The 19,353-nt window shown below is 42.4% G+C and overlaps 1 protein-coding gene across 3 annotated transcripts in view; it reads right to left on the minus strand.

Annotated features, from left to right (window-relative positions):
* The window catches only part of mcm9 (minichromosome maintenance 9 homologous recombination repair factor), an 85,907-nt gene that overhangs the window by 35,604 nt on the left and 30,950 nt on the right, over positions 1-19,353 (minus strand). For all 3 annotated transcript variants that reach the window (XM_063070432.1, XM_063070422.1, XM_063070413.1), the window contains 3 exons: positions 15,049-15,174; positions 13,795-13,914; positions 1,423-1,597 (listed from right to left, as the gene is read on the minus strand). In XM_063070432.1, the coding sequence (XP_062926502.1) occupies positions 1,423-1,597; positions 13,795-13,914; positions 15,049-15,174 (421 nt within the window). The remainder of the gene's footprint in view (positions 1-1,422; positions 1,598-13,794; positions 13,915-15,048; positions 15,175-19,353) is intronic.

Genomic DNA, 19,353 nt, shown 5'->3' on the forward strand with positions numbered 1-19,353 from the left:
CCACTGGCAGATTCTACTTTTTCTGGTGGATGGTGTTCGGTGAAGCGGTCTCCCGGTCTACGTCGGGTCTTACAGATATACAGGGGGCCACACCAGGAGCACCAGATACAGTAGATGACCCCAACAGACTCACAGGTGAAGTGTTGCCTCTGGATGGTAGTGAGGGAGGAGGTGTAGGGGCAGGTGTAGCACTTGCTCAGCTTGCAAGGGTAAGTGCCAAGAGGGATATCAGTGGGAGATGGACAAATGGACAAGGGAATCGCATAGGGAGCGATCCCTGCAGAAAACAGAAGTGGGGGGGGAGGCAAAGATGTGCTTGATGCTGGGATACCGTTGGAGATGGTGGAAGTTAAGGAGAAATGTGTGCTAGACGTGGAGGCTGGTGGGGTGGTAGGTGAGGACAAGAGGAATCCTATTCCTGGTAGAGTGGTGGGAAGATGGGGTAATGAGCACAAAATGGAAGAGATGCAGGTGAGGACAGCATTGATGGTGGAGGAAGGGAAGCCCTTTTCTTTGATGAAGGAGCACATCTCATTAGTTCTGGCTTGAAAAGCCTCATCCTGAGAGCAGATGCTGCAGAGACGGCAATTGAGATGGCATTTTTACAAGTAACAGGGTGGGAAGAGGTAGCTTTGAGAGTTGGTGAGCTACAGTTGCCATTGGAACAGTCTAATTTATATATTACAATTATATGATTTGTTCTTCTGATAACCATAGAGGCTTTGCTGTGAAATATAAATAATAATTTAGTTTGCTGTTGTGAAGACTGAATGTTGGGATCGCCATGGTAACGTAGCCGCCAGCGCAACGCTATTCCAGCTTGAGGTGGAGTTTGGAGTTCAATTCCGACGCTGTCTGTAAGGAGTTTGTACATTCTCCCCATGACCGCATGGGTTTCCTCCACGTGTTCCAGTTTCCTCCACGTGCTCCAGTTTCCTCCCACAGTCCAAAGACGTACCAGTTAGTAGGTTAATCGGTCACTGTAAATTGTTCTGTGAATAGGTTAAGGTTAAATAGGGTTTCTGTGTAGTGCAGCTCATTGGGCTGAAGGGCCCTGTTCTCTATCTCTAAATAAATAGATAAATAAATTAAATAACCTTTAAAATTAAGGAGACCAAGGAACGTAAGTTAGCATCGAGCTATTAGAGTGCCAGCGACCAGGGTTCAATTATGCCACTGTCTGTCAGGAGCTCGTCCGTTCTTCCCATGACCGTGTGGGTTTTTGCCGGGTCCTCCCATGTTCCTCAGCTGTACATACGGGTTAGTAGGTTATTTAGTCTCATGGCTGTGATTGGCCAGTGCAGGCTCATTAGGCCAGAAGACCCTGTTACTGTGCTGTATCTCGAAATAAAATTAACCAGAAACCAAACATCAATCTCCGTCCTTTGCAAAAATTAACTTCAAAAGATGAGGAAGTCTTACCCTGCCTTTGCCACACTGATAGTCTGCTGTTCCATTGCCTCATGGATGCTACTCTTATCGTGCTCTTTAATACTGTTGAACTCATCAATGCAGCAAAGGCCTCCGTCAGCCAGGACCAGTGCCCCTGCTTCCAAATTCCACTCGCCAGAGTCCTTTACTGCTGTCACAGTCAGACCTGCAAGTGGAAGAGAAAACAAATCTTATGGTACACCTCACAGAGACGGAGAGCTGGTGTGGTACTGTCAGCTCATCCAGCAATCTGGCATGGAAACACCAATAGTCAACAATGGAAAACTCCACAAAATTAACGCATACAGGCCAGTCCATCACAGCCAAAACCCTCCCCAGCACTGAGCCCGTTTATAAGGAGTGCTGCCACAAGAAAGCAGCATCCAACATCAAGGGCTCGCACCATCCAGGTCAAGCTGCCTCTCACTACCACCATCTAGTAGGAGGTACAAGAGTCTTAGTTCTCTCATCACCAGGTTCAGGGATAGTTATTAACCTTCAGCCATCAGGCTCCTGAACCAGTGTGGATAATTTCACTCACCTCAATTCTGGACTGATTCCACAATCTACAGACTTACTTTCAAGGACTTCATAACTCATGTTCTCAGTGTTTATGTATTTATTTATTTATGCAAAATTATTCTCCTTTTGAACATTGGTATTTTGTCCACCTTTATGTATAATTTTTCATAAATTTTAATATATTTATTTTCCTGTAAATGGCTACAAGAAAATGTATCTCAAGGTAGTATATATTGACATATATATATTTCGATAACAAATTTACTTTGAAGCACGATATTTGGTTTGATATACATTCAGTAGCCACTTTATTGGGTACACCTGCTCGTTAATGCAAATATCAAATCAGCCAATCATGTGGCAGCAACTCGATGCATAAAAGCATCCAGACATGAAGAGATTCAGTTATTGTCCAGACCAAACATCAGAATGGGGAAGAAATGTGACCTAAGTGACTGTGACTGTCAGTGCCAGACGGGGTGCTTTATGGCTACGTCCACACTACGCCGGATAATTTTGAAAATGCCGGTTTCGAGTAAAAACGACAGGCATCCACACTAAGCATTTTTCAAAATATCTCCGTCCACATTAGGCGGATATTTGGGCGAATCTCCTCCTACTGGGCATGCTCAGGACACACACAGGAAACCAGCGAAGAGGAAATGATATACTTCGTGCGCGTTTGTCCAGTTACAGAGTAGAAAAACTTTAAAGGAATTGCTCTTGGCTCTCGCACAGGAGGACTTAAAACTAAAAAAAAACAAATACTGGAGCGTATGGAGGCAACCGACAGGGAGTTCATGGACAGTATGACCCAGCTGACAACGAACACTGAAAAACTGACTAACTCTGTTACATTAATAAAGTACCTTGTTAAATGTATAAAACGTCTGCATCAGCGTTATCTTGTATTTCCATACAATGTTACATTAGGCTGTTACACATCTATTGTCAGAGAAGTACTTGCATAAATAGGTAAACCACCTTCATACAGGCAAGGACAGAAAACAGGGCGAAGTGAGTATACTTATTTATTCAGTAAGCTATGGGTCAACTGGCTTCAGTCTGGTCCGTCTGTTCTGAAATTTTTAGGTGGTGGCGTTCAAGAAAACAACGAACATCTGTTCCCGCACGTCATGACAGCATTTTTAAATAGTCAAAAAAACTCACTTTACAATTTAACTCTCACGCCGTTCACACCGACTGCGCGTTATAACAGCTTGCGCAGTACCAAGCAGAAGCAGAAAAAAGCATTGTTGTTGTGGTGTTGTCATGACAGCGTTTTAAAATCTCTCCGGTTACCCCGTACACACTACGCCGGATATTAAGCGTTTTCAGATTTATTCACTCTGGAGAGTGTTTTCGAAAATCTTCGTTTTCGGGGGCTGAAAACACCGGCTCAGTGTGGATGGGAGGGCAAAACGAAGAGAAAAAGCTTCGTTTTCAAAATTATCCGGCGTAGTGTGGACGTACCCTAAGTATCTCAGAAACTGCTGCTGTCCTGGGATTTTCACAAAGAACAGAGAATGGTGCAAAAAACAAAACAACATCCAGTGAGTGGCAGTTCTGTGGGTGAGAATGCCTTGTTAATGAGAGAGGTCAGAGGAGAATGACCAGACTGGTTCGAGCTGACAGGCATCTGACAGTATCTCAAATAACCATGCGTTACATTATTAAAACATGGCAAGAAGCTATTTGGCTCATTGAATTTGTACAATATCTGAAGGCAGGAGTTTCTTTACATGTAGATTTTAGCCATTTTTCTTTGTTAGCTTACTTTGGAGCTCAGTACTGGGACATCATCAGGACTGGGACATCATCCCTTCCCAGCTAGCAAATCAAACTGAGAAACTCTAATCAAATGCATGTTTAAAAACTTGTTCTGAGAAACCTCATGACTCCATTTCTTGTAATGCTAATTTTGACTGTTAAAAATTCAAACATATTTGTAAAGGCCAAAATTGTAAATAGAAATATTAGATTCAAGATCCAACAATTCAAAGTACATTTATTATCAGAGTATGTATGCAGTATACAACGTGAGATTAGTCTTCCCACAGACAGCCATGGAACAAAGAAATACTATAGAAACTGTTCAAAAAAATATCAACCCCCCCCCACCACCACGCTAAAAAAATCACGCAAACAGCAAAAAAACACAGAAAAGCAAAATATAAAACACCAACTCATCAAGTTAACAAACAAAACTGGTGAAATTTAACGTGTGTAGTGTCAGTTGTCGATAAACAGGGAAAGCAAAGACATCAATGAGAAACAGACAAGGTTTCTGTCAGGCATCCAGTTATCTCGGCTGGGAATTCTACAACATGCCACCAGGCTCTGCTCTGATAAAACTAATAATGAGGGCTATCGATAGGGTAAATGCTTGCAGGCTTTTCCCTCAAAGGCTGGGTGAGACTAGAATTAAGGGGTCATGGGTTAAGGATGAAAGGTGAAATGTTTAAATGGAACATGAGCAAGTACTTGTGAGAGTAAAAGTTCAGCACGGACTAGAAGGGCCAAGATGGCCTGTTTCCATCTTGTAATTGTTATATACTTCTTCACTCTCAGAGGATGGTGAGAGTGTAGAACGTGCTGCCAGCAGAAGTGGATGACGTGAGTTCAATTTCAACAATTAGGAGAAATTTGAGTAGGTTCATGGATGGAAGGGGTATAGAGGGCGATGGGACTAGGAAGATTAATAGTTTCTCACAGATCAGATGGGCCAAAGGGCCTGTTTCTATTCCAAGACGAGTACTTATTATCTAGACTCACAAGCAGAGAAAGGTTGCTTGGGCAGGATTAGGAGTGGATGCTGGTATCTCAGCACACATGTCTCAGCAGTCAGGGAGCAAACTGCATTAAACTAGAGGGGATGCAATATTGGATCTCCTGTTAGGAAACGAATGAGGGCAAGTGACAGAAGTCTGTGGAGGGGAGCACTTTGGTTCCATTGATCATAACACCATTAGTTTCAATTTGATCATGGACAAGGATAGATCTGGTCCTAGGGTTGAGGTTCTGAACTGGAAGAAGGCCAAATTTGAAGAAATGAGAAAGGATCGAAAAAATGTGGATTGGGACAGGTTGTTCTCTGGCAAAGATGTGATTAGTAGGTGGGAAGCCTTCAAAGGGGAAATTTTGAGAGTGCAGAGTTTGTATGTTCCTGTCAGGATTAAGGGCAAATTGAATAGGAATAAGGAACCTTGGTTCTCAAGGGATATTGCAACTCTGATAAAGAAGAAGAGGGAGTTGTATGAAATGTATAGGAAACAGGGGGTAAATCAGGTGCTTGAGGAGTATAAGAAGTGCAAGAAAATACTTAAGAAAGAAATCAGGAGGGCTAAAAGAAGAAATGAGGTTGCCTTGGCAGTCAAAGTAAAGGATAATCCAAAGAGCTTTTACAAGTATATTAAGAGCAAAAGGATTGTAAGGGATAAAATTGGTCCTCTTGAAGATCAGAGTGGTCAGCTTTGTGCGGAACCAAAGGAAATGGGGGAGATCTTAAATAGGTTTTTTGCGTCTGTATTTACTAAGGAAGCTGGCATGAAATCTACGGAGTTGAGGGAATCAAGTAGTGAGACCATGGGAACTGTACAGATTGAAAAAGAGGAGGTGCTTGCTGTCTTGAGGAAAATTAAAGTGGATAAATCCCCGGGACCTGACAGAGTGTTCCCTCGGACCTTGAAGGAGACTAGTGTTGAAATTGTGGGGGCCCTGGCAGAAATATTTAAAATGTCGCTGTCTACAGGTGAAGTGCCGGAGGATTGGAGAGTGGCTCATGTTGTTCCGTTGTTTAAAAAAGGATCGAAAAGTAATCCGGGAAATTATAGGCCGGTGAGTTTAACGTCAGTAGTAGGTAAGTTATTGGAGGGAGTACTAAGAGACAGAATCTACAAGCATTTGGATAGACAGGGGCTTATTAGGGAGAGTCAACATGGCTTTGTGCGTGGTAGATCATGTTTGACCAATCTGTTGGAGTTTTTTGAGGAGGTTACCAGGAAAGTGGATGAAGGGAAGGCAGTGGACATTGTCTACATGGACTTCAGTAAGGCCTTTGACAAGGTCCCGCATGGGAGGTTAGTTAGGAAAATTCAGTCGCTAGGTATACATGGAGAGGTGGTAAACTGGATTAGACATTGGCTCGATGGAAGAAGCCAGAGAGTGGTGGTAGAGAATTGCTTCTCTGAGTGGAGGCCTGTGACTAGTGGTGTGCCACAGGGATCAGTGCTGGGTCCATTGTTATTTGTCATCTATATCAATGATCTGGATGATAATGTGGTAAATTGGATCAGCAAGTTTGCTGATGATACAAAGATCGGAGGTGTAGTAGACAGTGAGGAAGGTTTTCAGAGCCTGCAGAGGGACTTGGACCAGATGGAAAAATGGGCTGAAAAATGGCAGATGGAGATTAATACTGACAAGTGTGAGGTATTGCACGTTGGAAGGACAAACCAATGTAGAACATACAGGGTTAATGGTAAGGCACTGAGGAGTGCAGTGGAACAGAGGGATCTGGGAATACAGATACAAAATTCCCTAAAAGTGTCGTCACAGGTAGATAGGGTCGTAAAGAGAGCTTTTGGTACATTGGCCTTTATTAATCGAAGTATTGAGTATAAGAGCTGGAATGTTATGATGAGGTTGTATAAGGCATTGGTGAGGCCGAATCTGGAGTATTGTGTTCAGTTTTGGTCACCAAATTACAGGAAGGATATAAATAAGGTTGAAAGAGTGCAGAGAAGGTTTACAAGGATGTTGCCGGGATTTGAGAAACTCAGTTGCAGAGAAAAGTTGAATAGGTTAGGACTTTATTCCCTGGAGCGTAGAAGAATGAGGGGAGATTTGATAGAGGTATATAAAATTATGAAGAGTATAGATAGAGTGAATGCAAGCAGGCTTTTTCCACTGAGGCAAGGGGAGAAAAAAACCAGAGGACATGGGTTAAGGGTGAGGGGGGAAAAGTTTAAAGGGAACATTAGGGGGGGCTTCTTCACACAGAGAGTGGTGGGAGTATGGAATGAGCTGCCAGACGAGGTGGTAAATGCGGGTTCTTTTTTAACATTTAAGAATAAATTGGACAGATACATGGATGGGAGGTGTATGGAGGGATATGGTCCGTTTGCAGGTCAGTGGGACTAGGCAGAAAATGGTTCGGCACAGCCAAGAAGGGCCAAAAGGCCTGTTTCTGTGCTGTAGTTTCTATGGTTCTATGGTTCTAAAACACCAGTCAGAACAAGTGCACTGAACTTTGCAAGGAATAAGCTTTCTTTCACAGTTTGATAATCGTTTGAATTTGTTATACACAGCTGCTGTTTCTTGCAGAATACATGCCATTGATTGGTAGCTCAGTGGCCCTGGCAGTAATCACAGGCCAATTCTACTCTCCGTGAAAGGACATTGCATGGAGATAATATAACTGTTGTTGGGAGGGGAAGAGGAGCTCGAAAAGCAGCATACCCAGCCTCAGATCAATCTACAGTAGCTGCCAAAGGCTTTCTATATCTTTTTTATGTACTTCTAGTTAGAGACATTTAAAACTTACTCAATAGATTTATTTATTTACAGTTATTATTATTATTTAGCACAGAACAGGCTCTTCTGGCGCAACGAGCCACACCTCCCAGCAGCTCACCCATTTAACCCTAGCCTAATCTCAAGACAATTTACAATGACCAATTAACCTACCAACCTGTAGGTCTTTGGATTATCGAGTACAGGTTTCCCCTGCCATCCGAAGGTACAGCGTTCCTATGAAATGGCTCGTAAGCCGGAATGTCGTAAAGTGAAGAAGCAATTACCATTAATTTATATGGCAAAAATTTGTGAGCGTTCACAGACCCAAAAAATAACCTACCAAATCATGCCAAATAACATATAAAACCTAAAATAACAGTAACATATAGTAAAAGCAGGAATGATATGATAAATACACAGCCTATATAAAGTAGAAATACTTTTCTACAATCATTGCCGCACTGTTCTCCATAGCGAAAATCTCACGCAAGCGCTCTCAGCAGAAACACTCTCTCCAGTAACCTTTAAGCTATGAAGCTGCCAAATCATACCTAATAACACCTAAAAATACACAGCCTATATAAAGTAGAAATAATGTATGTACAGTGTAGTATCACTTACCGGAATCAGGAAGACAGCACCGAGCACACTGATGATTCTGTGTTAGGCTGAGTCGTCAGAGGTTGGGGTGGTGCAGTGCTCCCCAACCTCCAGGCCGCCAACCGATACTGATCCGCGAAGAATGCAGTGCAATCGACAATCGCCTCTGATCTGGGCCGACGTTTACGTGCCGGGCGGCACCTAATTAATTAGCTTGATTATTTCGGCTTTTTTTTCTTAAAGATGTGCTGGGTGCATCCCGGCTACCGCTGCATTCTCCGCGGCAATGTATCGGTCCGCGGCCCGGTGGTTGGGGTGGTGGGATACCTGGGTGTCATCTCGTCGTCGTCTGTTTCCATCAGGGCAGGCAGGTCATCTTCTTCTATATCTGCCTGCCTCAATGTCGAAGGTTGAGGTTCGTCGTCTGCTGTGGCTGATGTGAAAGTCTTGAAAAACGACAGTATGCTTGACTGCTTAGCCTCGCACATTTTTCGATCATACAGTTCTTTGTAAGCACTCAAACCATCTTGCAAATATGCCTTAAACCTACATACCCTTTCAAAATTAAAGTTGTACTTTTCTGCAATCATTGCAGCGAAAATCTCATGCAGTTGCTTCACGTTCAGTTCCTGTACGACTTCACTTTCAGTCCGTTCGCTACTGCATTCAGTTTCCATTGTTATCCTTTCCTCTTCCAATTGCATCAGCTCTTCATCTATCAGTTCTTGGTCATGGGATGCCAAAACCTCTTCAACATCATCTTCGTCAACTTCCACAAGCTAAACTAACTTTGTCCTTCCTTCGTTCACCACGATCGAAACGCTTAATTATGTCTAGTTTTACGCTAAATTTAACACCCTTACGAGCTCTTTTAGGCTTTTCTGATACCTTGGAACTCATCTTGCTAACAATTGCTCACAGGCACGTGTTTAAGCAATGCCAGTGAGAATGCAGTTCCAGGGGAGGAGCTTGGCTGCTTGGGGCATGCACTGCCTTTTATAGCGGCTGCTTTTGTCGTGCGCTGCCTTTCTTCATAACAGTGAAAACACCTTCTGTTAGCGAAAACAGGTAACTAATGTAGGTCTTTCATAACAGCGAGGTTTCGTAAAGCAAACGTTCGAAAAGTGGGGGACACCTGTACCCAGAGGAAGCCAGAACATCAGGAGTAAATCCTCTCAGTTCACAGGGAGAACGTACAGACTCGTTGGAATTGAAGTCTGAACTCTGGAACAAACCCAGCTGTAACAGTGTCGCTCTAACTGCTAATTCTAAAAAGTACACCTGTTTTATAATACACATAATCCAAGTCAGGTTATCAGTTTTTGTAAGGAATAACTGAGGCTTATTACATCTAACATATCCAGATTATTTATTTAGGTACAGTGCAGAATAGGCCCTTATGGCCTGTCACCCCCGATTTAATCTTAGCCTAATGATGGGATAATTTACAATGAAAAACTAGCCTACCAACTGGTATGTCTTTGGAATGTAGGAGGAAACCGGAGCACCTGGAGGAAATCTACGTAGTCACAGGGAGAAAACATACTAACTCTTACTGGCAGGAATTGAACCCGTCACAGGTACTAATCACTAATTACGCTGTGCTAATCACTACTCTACAGTACCACCCCTTACAAAAAAGAAAATAGGGTTTTTTCGCTTCCCATCTTTTTTTAGATAGAATAACTTTATTTGTCACCTGTATTGAAACATACAATGAAATGCACTGATTGTGTCAAATCAAGTTGGTGAGGATTATGCTAGGCAGCCCACAAGTGCTTAAGGCCACAACTTAACTGTACGTCTTTGGAATGTGGAAGGAAACTGGAGCACCCGGAGGAAGTCCACACCTCACGGGAAGAACATACAAGTTCCAGACAGACAGTGCAATGAATTGAAGCTCAATCTTATTTCTGATGCTGTATTATTGCATTACTATAAGACAATAAGAGATAGGAGCAGAATTAGGCCATTTAGCCCATTGAATCTGCTCCGTTATTCCATCATGGCTGATTTGTTATCCCTTTCAACCCCATTCTCCTGCCTTCTCCCCACAACATTTGACACCCTGACTAATCAAGAATCTATCCACCTCCACTTCAAATATATCTAATGACAGCCATCTGTACGCTAACCGCTACTCGCTGTGCTGCCCTACAATGCTGATCCAATACTGAAACAAGTTAGTGTAAAAGCCGCCTACAAATGGGCAATTAACAATGTAGTAAAAACTGCCTCTGGGGTGTGTCTGAAGCTAGTTTCCACAAAGAAAAGATACTAATGAAGTAAGTTCAAAAAACAGAAAATTAAAATAAGCACCAAAACAATCTACTTCCCTTTTAGAAATTGGATTCAGAAGGTCATGAAGAAGCTACTCTGTAAATAATAGCTTTAAACTGACCAGTCAATAAAATGGCGGGAGGAGAAGATGGCGGTGCGACGCAGCGCGTGCGCGGCCATTCCAAATTAATATCGATATGTGTTAACTAGGGGGCCATGCACAATCCAGATTTGATGGAGACAGCCTTGAGAACCGCAGAGGAACATCTGGAGTAACTTCTGAAATGCCTGCTTCGCTGCCACTGCTACTGTGCCATTCGAGAATCTCCAGAGAGAAAGGCCCCAAATCCTTGGCTTTGCCTATTGCCTGTTGCCGGGGCCGGGGTCGAGGTGCTTGGCAGAGATGGTGCTCAGCACTCGGTGTCGAAGAGGTGGGTCGGAGGCTCGGAGTTTTTCGGACGGACTGGGAGTCGGACTGTGGTCGGATGCTTCCAGTATGCTGCACCGGCAAGTTGGCGGCACTGGAGGTTTACCGTCTGCGAGAGACTTTGAGACTTTTACTGTGCCATGGTCTGTTCTTATCAAATTACTGTATTGCTTTGCACTGCTATAACTATATGTTATAATTACGTGGTTTTTGTTAGTTTTTAAGTCGGTTTGTCATGTGTTTTCGTGATATCATTCTGGAAAAACATTTTATCATTTCTTAATGCATGCATTACTAAATGACAATAAAAGGGGACTGCGTGTCCTCATAATCATAATAATAATAATAACTAAACCTGTAAATATAAAATCAAATCTTTAAAATGTTATCTTTGGTTTATAATTATGACTCATAAATTGAAACCCAAGAGGGTCTGTGACACTTTGTGCACCAAATGAGATGTCCTAGACATGCTACATCACTTCAAGAGGTGAAGCTTTCTTCCGTAATATTGTATACACTGTTGAAGGAGCCGTGTATCTATTTATTGTCAGTCTGTAATGTCTTTGTGTTGCACGTCCTCACTCTGGGTTAAGGTAATTCGTCACGTGGGTTTGTATTGTGGGATCGGCTGGTGGCATAGAGAGGGTTAAGTACAGAGAGCATATATTTTTGCTGACCGCTCGTCCTTCTTTAAATTTGGTTCAATTATGCTTGCCTCCGTTTTACATGAATTATAGAAGTGTTGATTTATTTTATTGATGGTTTGTAAAAAAGGATTAAACATACTTTTTCAATTTGGAATTCAATTAGTTGGAAGCACGTCATACAGTGCAATACTCCCCCACTTAACCCCTCAGCGACTTTTAGTTTGTTCTTAAGTAGTCGCTACAACTGTAATGCTGTATATATGTTCTAATTTATAGCGTTTTGTTCTTATTATGTATTGCAATGTACTGCTGCCGCAAAACAACTAATCTCACAACCTATGCCAGTGATATTAACCCTGAGGAACACACACAAAATGTTGGAGGAAGTCAGCTCTTTCATGATATCACCTTACCTGCGTATCACTTCCCTCTGGTGCTCCTCCATCTTCCCATTCTTCCATGGCCTTCTGTACTCTCCTATCAGATTCCCCCTTCTCCAGACCTTTATCTCTTTCATCAATCAACTTCCCAGCTTGTTACTTCACCCCTCCCCCTCTTCCAGCTTCTCCTATCACCTACCACCTTGTACTTCTTCCTCCCCTCCCCACATCTTCTTACTCTGACTTCCCCTCTTCCTTTCCTGTCCTAATGAAGGGTCTCGGCCCAAAACGTCAACTCTTTACTCTTTTCCATACATGCAGCCTGGCCTGCTGAGTTCCTCCATCATTTTGTGTGTGTTGCTTTGGTCTTCCAGCATCTGCAGATCTTCTCGTGTTTTCAATATTAAACCTGATACTGATTTTGGCTCTGTATGTTTATTTTTTATCCCCTCCAGCTTTTTTCTATTTTCCCCTCTGGGAGTACAAGACATGCGCAGCCTAACCTGAAAGGCGTGCCTTCCTGCTCTGCATTTCACAATTCCTATAGTATTTTGTCCAAGTTCTCACTCTCTAACTGCTCCCAGTCTGTCATTGACTAGATAATCTTATTTACAGTTTATCCCAATTGTCAACCCATTTTTACCTCATCACAGACATCTCCCCTCCCCAACAACCTTCAATTCACCAGCCCAGTTCTGATCCACACCCAGTCTTCAATGTGCTGGTTCCCTGATTAGAGGAAGAATATGGAAGTTTTAGAGAAGATGGAGAGGAGATTTAACAAGATGCTGCCTGGATTGGAGAGCATGTCTTATGAGGATAGGTTGAGCAACTAGGGCTTTTCTCTTTGAAGTGAAGAAGAATAAGAGGAAACTTGATAGAGATATGTAATCATATAGGAAGCATAGACTTAGTGGATAGCCAGAGGCAATTTCCCAGTGTGGAAATGGCTAAAGGGAGAGGGCATAATTTTAAGGTGAATGGAAGAATGTATGGGTGGGTGGGGGGTGGGGGCTGATGTCAAAGATAGATGCTTTATTTTTAAACAGAGAGTGTTGAGCGAGTAGAACACACTGCCAGGAGTGGTGGTAGAGGCAGATACATCAGGGACATTTGAGAGACTTTTTGATATGGATGAAAGCAAAATGGACGACTATGTGGGTAGGGAAAGAAGCACTAGTTTAATCTTGGAGAAAGTTAAAAGACTAGTTGAGACCACAACTAGAGGTCATGAACTAAGGGCGAAAGGTGAAATTTGTTTTAGGGGAACATGAGGGGAAACTTCTTCACCAAGAAGGTATTGAGAGTACATAATGAGCTGCCAGTGCAAGTGGTGGATCCAACGTTTAAGAGAAGTTTGGGTAGTTAGATGGATGGGCGAGGTCTGGAGGCTATGGTCCAGGAGCAGGCGATGGGACCAGATAGTTTAAATGGTTCAGATGGGCCGAACAGCCTGTTTCTGTGCGGTAGTTTTCTATGACTCTAACAGGTTGCTACAATATCATGGACAAAAGGGCTTGTACTGTGCTGTACTGTTCTATGTTCCATGATGGTTTTTGACTTGAAACATTAACTTTTTTTTAATCCACAGCTGTGACCTGACCTGCTGAGTATTTCCAGTATTTTCCATTTTCATTTCCGATGGGGCAGGGTTGACTGCTGGAATAAACAAGAGGTGGCCCTTCATCGAGGTGAGTTGAGAGGATTTAGCTGAGCTGGAAACGCAGATGTGTTTTTACAGGAGTCCTGTGTTCACTGTTACTGAGACTGATTTATTTTTAAAATACAGATTTTTATTTAATTACTTGCATTTATGAGTTGGATACCAGACAATTAGTGAATGTGTAACAAGAACCATATTTTGGTTGTAAATTTCAAATGCAGCTCTGTAAAAATAATGGAGAATTAAAATCGTAGAGACTTGCATGATTTACAATCTTGTAAATATTTCTTTTATCTTTGTACGATATATCAATATTTCCCTTACCTGCACTAGTGGACCCAATTCCAGCTGTCAGGACCGACCGGGGTACAATTTTTGCTGCGTATTTGAGAAATTGAGATTTCCCAGTTCCGGGATCCCCGACCAGTAAGAGATGAGGCTCACCTTCAAAACAAAGGAACACTTAAAGGGTACACGCTCTTTCAGTAATTAACTACATGCACTCAGCCTACACCAGGAAAATGAGAGTGCACACTTATTGAAGCCTGCCAGACCATTCTTGCCATTACTTATTCCCCACCAACCTGGCCTTTTCCTGGATTCAGAGGACTGAATCAACCTTCTAGGAATCCCTCAAGGCGGAAGAGGTTCTGGAAGGCAAGTAGGCAGCATAACCAGCCTCCAAGTAATCTGATGACCTTTGACTACTAGGCAGCATTTAAAGGCATTTTAGGTCTATAAATCTGCCATAGCCATTTTAAAACTAATCAACAGATACATTTAAAAGTACACATGATTAAAAAAAATTTTAAACATGTTAAAAACTTACCTGGGTTATAGGGCAAGGTTAAATAGGTTAGGATGTTTTTCCCTGGAGCGATAGAGAATGAGGGAAGATTTGACAGAGGAATACAAAATTATGAGGGATCTAGATAAGGTAAATGCAAGCAGGTTTTTCCACTGAGGTTGGGTGAGACTGGAACTAGAGGTCATAGGTTAAGGGTGAAAGCTGAAATATTTACAGGGAACTTCTTCACTCAGAGAGTGGTGAGACTGGAAAAAGCTGCGGGTGGAAGTAGTGGATGTGGGTTAAATTGCAAGATTTAAGAGAAGTGTGGATAAGTACATGCATGGGAGGAGTATGGAGGACATTGGTCTAGGTGAGTGTCGATGGAAGGTAGAGAACCATTTGGCATGAATTAGATGGGCTGAAGGGCCTGATTTGGTGTTGTAGTGCTCAGTGAGTATTAGAATACCAACAAATTAAGGGGTAAAATAAAAGCAGATGAAAAGACGAGTGCATTTAAATGCACATAATATATAAGAGCATCTTCATACATTGCTTCATATGACTAATACATTTAGATCTTCTGCCCATTCAACGAACAAAATACAACATGAGACTTAACAGAGGGCCTCATCTTCAAAATGAGACTGGAGGTAATTGTGCAGATATACGCAAGATGGAAGTAAAAAATACAGATAATTAATGTATTTCTACAAACCAGGTAGAAATACACACTAATTAAAAACAATGTCAGTTCAATAACATTTCATATCTATTGCCACAGCACTAACCTCGAACTTTGGTGCCAGCTGCATCAATTCTTTGCACTCCACCTGCTAACACCATGGCAACCGCGAGCTTAACCACATACATTCCAAATACCTGTGGACAAAGGCTGGCCAGAATCTCATTTCTTCCTTAAAAATAAAAAAAAAGAATGACTTACTATGATGAAAGAAAAAAATTGCCTACATTACTTGTCAACAAAAATCCACACAGGTAAATTTATAATCCACTGTAAACCGATTTATCAGAACCAGCACAGGCTCTACTAGCTCCCAGAATCAGTCTCCCCATGAACTGCTGGCAAGAAATTACACTGTACAGGAGCCTCAGGGTTTACACCGCCAGATTCAGGAACAGTTATTACCCCTCAACCATCAGGCTCTTGAACCAGAGGGGATAACATCACTCAACTTCACTTGCCCAATCACTAAAATGGTCCAGCAACCTATGGACTCACCTTCAAGGACTCTTCATATCATAAGACCATAAGATATAGGGGGCTGAAGTAGGCCATACAGTCCATCGAGTCTGCTGCGCTATTCAATCATGGGCTGATCCAATTCGTCCAGTCATCCTCACTGTCCCGCCTTCTCCCCATACTTTTTGATGCCCTGGCTAATCAAGAACCTATCAATCTCTGCCTTAAATACACCCAATGACTTGGCCTCCACAGCTGCTCATGGCAACAAATTCCACAGGTTTACCACCCTCTAACTAAAGTAATTTCTCTGCATCTCTGTTCTAAATGGATGTCCTTCAATCCTGAAGTCGTGCCCTAAACTCCCTTACCATGAGAAATAACTTTGTCACATCTAATCTGTTCAGGCCTTTTAACATTTGAAATGTTTTTATGAGATCCCCCCTCATTCTCCTGAACTCCAGGGAATACAGCCCAAGAGCTGCCAGACATTCCTCATACGGTAACCCTTTCATTCCTGGAATCATTCTCGTGACTCTTCTCTGAACGCTCTCCAATGTCAGTATATCCTTTCTATAATAAGGAGCCCAAAACTGCACAAAATACTCCAAGTGTGGTCTCACGAATACCTTATAGACCCTCAACATCACATTCTTGCTCTTGTATTCTATACCTCCAGAAATGAATGCCAACATTGCATTCGCCTTCTTCACCACTGACTCAATCTGGAGGTTAACTTTTAGGGTATCCTGCACAACTCCCCAGTCCCTTTGCATCTCTGTATTTTGAATTCTCTCCCCATCTAAATAATAGTCTGCCTGTTTATTTCTTCCATCAAAGTGCACGGCCATACACTTTCCAACATTGTATTTCATTTGCTACTTCCTTGCCCATTCCCCTAAACTACCTAAGTCTTTCTGCAGGCTCTCTAGTTCCTCAACGCTACCCACTCCTCCACCTACCTTTGTACCATTGGCAAAATTAGCCACAAATCCATTAATCCCATAATCCAAATCATTGACATACATCATAAAAAGCAACCTTCCCAACACTGACCCCTGTGGAACTCCACTGATAACTGGCAGTCAGCCAGAATAGGACCCCTTTATTCCCACTGTTTTTTGCCGATCAGCCAATGTTCCACTCATGCTAGTAATTTCCTGTAATTCCATGGGCTCTTACCTTGATAAGCAGCCTCATGTGCGGCACCTTGTCAAAGGTCTTCTGAAAATCCAAATATACCACATCAACTGCATCTCCTTTGTCTACCCTGCCTGGAATATACCTGTCTTGCACTTCCCTCATTTTTCGTAGAAACTCCAGCCTTTGCTGCTCTGCTGTCCTTCCTGCCAGTGTCCCTTTCCAGTCAACTTTGGCCAATAACCCTCTCATGCCATTTTTTTAATATCATGTCCTCAATATTTATTATTTATTTATGTTTATTCTTACTGTATTCACACAGCTTGTCATCTTTTGCACACTGATTGTCTGCCCTGTTGGTGCAATCTTTCATTAATTTTATTACAGTGATTGGATTTATTGAGTATGCCCACAAGAAAATGAATCTCAGGATTGTATATGGTGACATACATGTTCATTGATAATAAATTTGCTTTTAACTTTTGAATTTTGGGACAGGACAAGAAAATAAAACTGCTGCGTACAGATACCATCTTAAATGATGGCAACGCTGAAAATAACTGATTTGCTCTTCGCTACATCCTAATTCTGTGTGCAAGGGAAAACTTCATAGTATGCTTTCACATGGGTCTCAAATTCATCCACAACTCCGCAAAGGTTCAGTCTACCTTTTAACACAACTTTTAACAGAGGTACTTGGGAAAAGTTAAATAGTTCTCTAGCCACATTCTGACATTAAATCATCAGCATCAGTCCTGTCATATTTAAAATTTCAAAGTAAGTTTATTATCAATAGTTCAATTTACTATCAGAGGAATATATACAATATACATCCTGAAATTCTTTTTCTTCGCAGACATCCATGAAAACAGAAGTGCCTCAAAGAATGAATGACAGTAAAAACATTAGAACCCCAAAGTTCCCCGTACTCCCCCTCCCACGCACAAGCTCCCCGTACTCCCCCTCCCACGCACAAGCTCCCCGTACTCCCCCTCCCATGGACAAGTTCCCCATACTCCCCCTCCCACGCACAAGCTGCAGCAAAGTAATGACCCTCCCCCACCACTACCCTCTTCTGCAAAAAACCATCAGCAGTCTTCACCCACCAAGCAATACAAGCAATAGTGAAGTACATACAACACCTATATAAGGTAATCACTCCCCACCCCCAAAGCTTTCATGCTTTATTGTTTTACAACTTCAAACCACAGTGTTTTAATATGGCTTTATTTGACACTGATCAACAGAAAAAACTCTTTCATGTCAAAGTGAAAGCAAATTTCTACGAATTGTTCTAAGTAGATTACAATTATTAAACACAGTCTGTCCCCTAAAACCCTCACTAATTTTTACAGATGCACCGTAGAAAGCATTCTTCTAGGGTGCATCACAACCTGGTATGGAAGTTGTCCTGTCCAAGACCGCAAGAAGCTGCAGAAGATTGTAAACACGGCGCAGCACATCACACAAACCAATCTTCCGTCCTTGGACTCACTTTATACCGCACACTGTCAGAGCAGTGCTGCCAGGATAATCAAGGACACGACCCACCCAGCCAACACACTTTTCGTCCCTCTTCCCTCCGGGAGAAGGCTCAGGAGCTTGAAGACTCGTACGGCCAGTTTTGGGAACAGCTTCTTTCCAACTGTGATAAGACTGCTGAACGGATCCTGACCCGGATCTGGGCCATACCCTCCACATATTCGGTCCTGCCTCTCGGTTTTTTTGCACTACCTTACTTTCCATTTTTCTATTTTCTATTTATGATTTATAATTTAAATTTTTATATTTACTAATTTTTTACTATTTTTAATATTTAATATTTGTAATCCAGGGAGTGGGAAGCACAGTATCAAATATCGCTGTGATGATTGTACGTTCTAGTATCAATTGTTTGGCGACAATAAAGTATAATTGATTGCATAATTAATCAGCTCCCTGAAGTCAGTTATTAGTAGGTGTACCTTTGGCAGCAATTACAGCCTTAAGTCTGTGTGGTAGGTCTCGATCAGCTTTGCACATCTGGACACTACAATTTTTCCCCATTCTTCTTTACAAAACTGCTCAAGCTCCGTCAGATTGCATGGGAATCGTGAGAGGATAGCCTTTTCAAGTCCAGCCACAAATTCCCATTTGGATTGAGGTCTGGACTCTGACTTGGCCACTCTAGGACATTAACTCTGTTGCTTTAAAGCCTTCCTGGGCAGCCTTGGCTTTATGCTTGAGATCATTGTCTTGCTGGAAAACAAATCTTCTCCCAAGTCACAGTTCTTTTGCAGAGTGCATCAGGTTTTCCTTCATGATTTCCTTGTATTTTGCTGCATTCAGTTTACCCTCTACATTCACAAGCCTTCCATGGCCTGCTGCAGTGAAGCATCCCCACAGCATGATGCAGCCAACACAGTGCTTCACAGTAAGGATAATGTGTGTTGTTTGGCTTATGCCAAACAGCATTTAGTCTGATGGCCAAATAGCTCAATTTTGGTTTCATCAGACCATAGAACCATCTTCCAGCTGACTTCAGAGTCTTCCATATGCCTTCTGGCAAACTCTAGCCAAGATTTCATGTGAGTTCCCCCCCCACCTCCAGTAGTGGCTTCCTCTCCATCACTCCCCCATAAAGCTGTGACTGGTGAAGAACCAGGCAACAGTTGTTGTATGCACAGTCTCTCCCATCTCAGCCACTGAAGCTTGTTTCTCCTCCAGAGGTGTCAAAGGTCTCTTGGTGACCTCCTTTACTAGTCCCGTTCTT

The sequence above is a fragment of the Mobula hypostoma genome, chromosome 2 (assembly GCF_963921235.1).
Source record: "Mobula hypostoma chromosome 2, sMobHyp1.1, whole genome shotgun sequence".
NCBI lineage: Eukaryota > Metazoa > Chordata > Chondrichthyes > Myliobatiformes > Myliobatidae > Mobula > Mobula hypostoma.